General features: G+C 28.6%; 2 protein-coding genes across 2 annotated transcripts; one reads left to right on the forward strand and one right to left on the reverse strand.

The window, feature by feature from the left end:
• Positions 1–358: 358 nt before the first annotated feature.
• On the forward strand, positions 359–1,075 carry Chro.50401 (hypothetical protein). Its single annotated transcript, XM_660177.1, has 1 exon — positions 359–1,075. The coding sequence occupies one exon, from the start codon at positions 359–361 to the stop codon at positions 1,073–1,075; it is 717 nt and encodes a 238-aa protein (XP_665269.1).
• A 235-nt stretch (positions 1,076–1,310) lies between these two features.
• On the reverse strand, positions 1,311–2,828 carry Chro.50402 (RIKEN cDNA 2610011N19 gene). The annotated part of the gene is made up of 1 exon (XM_660178.1): positions 1,311–2,828. The coding sequence occupies one exon, from the start codon at positions 2,826–2,828 to the stop codon at positions 1,311–1,313; it is 1,518 nt and encodes a 505-aa protein (XP_665270.1).
• Positions 2,829–3,155: the final 327 nt, after the last annotated feature.

The raw sequence follows: 3,155 nt of genomic DNA on the forward strand, positions 1-3,155 counted from the left end.
TTGAATAATAAACCAAGTGGAATATAAGATAAATTTATTTTATGTTTTTCTAAATAATAAAAATATCTCTTTGAGATTTATCATCAGACTGAAATTCTATAAAATTCATATGAATTAAAAAAAAAAACGAGTGAATCTAATAAAGAAAATAAAGCTAAAAAGGCCAGAAGTACAGGTCAAAGAATCAGAGATATTAAAAGATTATTATAAAATAAGAAATTTCACATTTCTGACAGAAAAGAAGATCGAATTAGAAGAGGAAGCAAAAGCTTTAAAAGATGCAATATCCAAGAATAATAGCTCATATAAGAAGAAGCTTAATAAATATCTTCAATATAAGAAGAATAAGCAAAAGACTATGAGATTTGTTGAACTTGTTAAAGTTAAAAGGAAAATTAATCAACTCCAAAAAGTCTTGGTAGAAATCTTAAGAAATAATGAAATTGAAGAAGAAACACAACAAGATGAAAATAATAATGATATTGATAATGTAGAAGGAAATCCAAAAGAATGTTTGGATTTAAGTTTTTCAGAAAATGATACAGTTAGAGATAAAATTTTGAAAATTAAATCAAAAATATTAGTTTACAAAAGATATGAAGATTACATAAGATTACTTCCATTTTTTAAAGAAAGGAAATATATTCCTTTATTTTCAAATACAGAATTGGATTCTGAGATGATTAAAAGAAGAGAAGAATATATTAATGATGTTCAAGAACTTAAGGAAGAGCTTAGAAGAAAGAAGATTAAGACTTCAGAAACTAATAATATGTCATTGAAAGATTCATTTCTTGCTCAGGATGATAGTGATGATTTAGAATGTGATCAGAATATTAATAAGGAATATGATACTTTGAAAAGACCAATAAAAAAGATTGAATATATGATTGGAGGCAATCAAACAAGAAACAGTAGTAATACAAAGAAAAGCTCTAATAAGATAAATGTTAAGAAAGACAAAGATAAATACAAAAACAAATCAAACTCTAACAACTACCCAATATCTGAATCAGAAACAAAGACGAAGATTAAGCCATCAAATAGTCATGTTATCTTTTCAGATTCTGATTAAAAAGTTTGGTTGGGTTTTGAAATAAAGATACCTAATTTTATATATGTTTAATGCGGTTACTTGTTTGTACGAATATATAACCTTAGACTTTGAAATATTTACAATTAAGATAAAATTCCCCAATTTAGTTATAATTATTTTATTTGATATTAAAAAAGACTTGAATTGCTGTGTATAGATTCACTAGAAGTTTAAATTGGATTAAATTATTTCATTGTTTTTCTTTCCTCTTTTTTTAAATCTTCTCCAAAGTTTCAACTCCCAATAAATCAAGTCCTTTTAAAAGAATTTGTTTTGTTAAGAAACAAAGTAAAAGCCTACTTTGTTCAAGTTGCTGTTCTTCTAATCCAATAATTCTGCACTCAGTATAAAATTGTGCAAAACTCTCGGACAATTCATAACAATAATCAGCAAGTCTATTGGGGAAGAAATCATTCAAAATTCCATCAAAAACTTCAGGGAATCTGAGTAACTGAATAGACAATTTTCGTTCAACATTATTAGAAATCTTAAGCTTAAAGTTTGAAACTTTCTGTTTAATTACCATATTATCATCAGATTGAATAAATTCAACTTTTCTAAAGATTGCACAAATTCTTGCATATGCATATAGTAAATAAACTGCAGTATTACCTTTTGGATCTAACATTCGATCAAATGAAAATCTGTAATTAGTAAGTCTATTTTGCTTCAAATCAAAGTATTTAATAGCTGCATGGCCAATAGTATTTGCCATTAAATCCAAGTTAGAATCATCAATATCTGGATGATCAACTTCAACATCTGTATTTGATTTAATTGTTTGGTCAGATCTTCTTTGATTTCTTCTGTCAACTAATTCTTTCTTTGCTCTAGCAACACCTTCGTCAATAAGTTCAGTTAATTTGACAACATCACCACTTCTTGTTTTAAACTTTTTTCCATCTTCTCCTTGAATAACTCCAAATCCAATGAAAAATAGTCTTGTATTAGAAGGATCATGCCATCCCATAGTTTCAGCAACGTCAAAAAGTTTCATAAAATGTTCTTCTTGGCCCATATCAGTAGTGTAGACAACCCAATCAGCATCTAGAGTGATTAATCTATGGTGAATTGCAGCTAAATCTGTTGAATCATATCCATATCCTCCATCACTTTTAACAGCCATTAAAGGTATTTCATTAATTTTAGTATAAACACACTGAGCTCCATTATCAAGCTTAAGAATACCTTTTTCATCCAACATTTTAACCACCCCGGGGATCATATCATTATAATAACTTTCACCAAATTCCTCAAGACGAACTCCAAGTCGATCGTAAATTTTCTGAAATTCAACTCGGCTAACCTCACAAATCTTTTTCCAAGCAATCAAAGCATCTTGATCACCCCCTTGTAACTTAACAACATTCTGTTGGCTCCTTAACTTAAATTGTGGATCAGTATCAAACCTTTTCTTTGAGTTCTTATAGAATTCTTGTAAATCTGATATTTCTGGTAAATTTTCAACAAAAGTGGGATATTCTTCCTTTAAATATTCAATAAGCATACCAAATTGAGTACCCCAATCTCCAACATGATTAACTCTTAATACTTCAAATCCTAAATATTCAAGAATTCTAGATGTTGTATCACCAATGATTGTAGATCTTAAGTGTCCCACATGCATTTCTTTGGCAATATTTGGTGATGAGAAATCTACAATTACTTTTGGAGTTTTTCTTCCACTTTTGCAGTGGAATTTCATTGTTGGGGTTACTTTTATCTCATCCATTTCTTGTAATTTAGATAAATTATTTTGAATAAATTCATCTGATAACTTTACTGTAATAAATCCTTGTGGGGCAACTTCTATGGATTTAAAATTTATTGACAAATTACCATTTGTCTCAATATAGTCTTTAATCTCATTCCATGGTCTCTGGGCTTTTTATTTCTCTAATTACCTTTAATTGCGAGAAATGTCATACACTATTAACTGATATCTCCAAGTTGGATTGATATGCAATATGCTCNTCACAACTCTGAAAACAGTCTATACTCATGATGATGNTGACATATTGGGATTTCATGATACTATACCANCATTAGATCCTAAATC

This window comes from Cryptosporidium hominis (assembly GCF_000006425.1).
Source record: "Cryptosporidium hominis TU502 chromosome 5 CHRO015145, whole genome shotgun sequence".
Classification (NCBI taxonomy): Eukaryota; Apicomplexa; class Conoidasida; order Eucoccidiorida; family Cryptosporidiidae; genus Cryptosporidium; species Cryptosporidium hominis.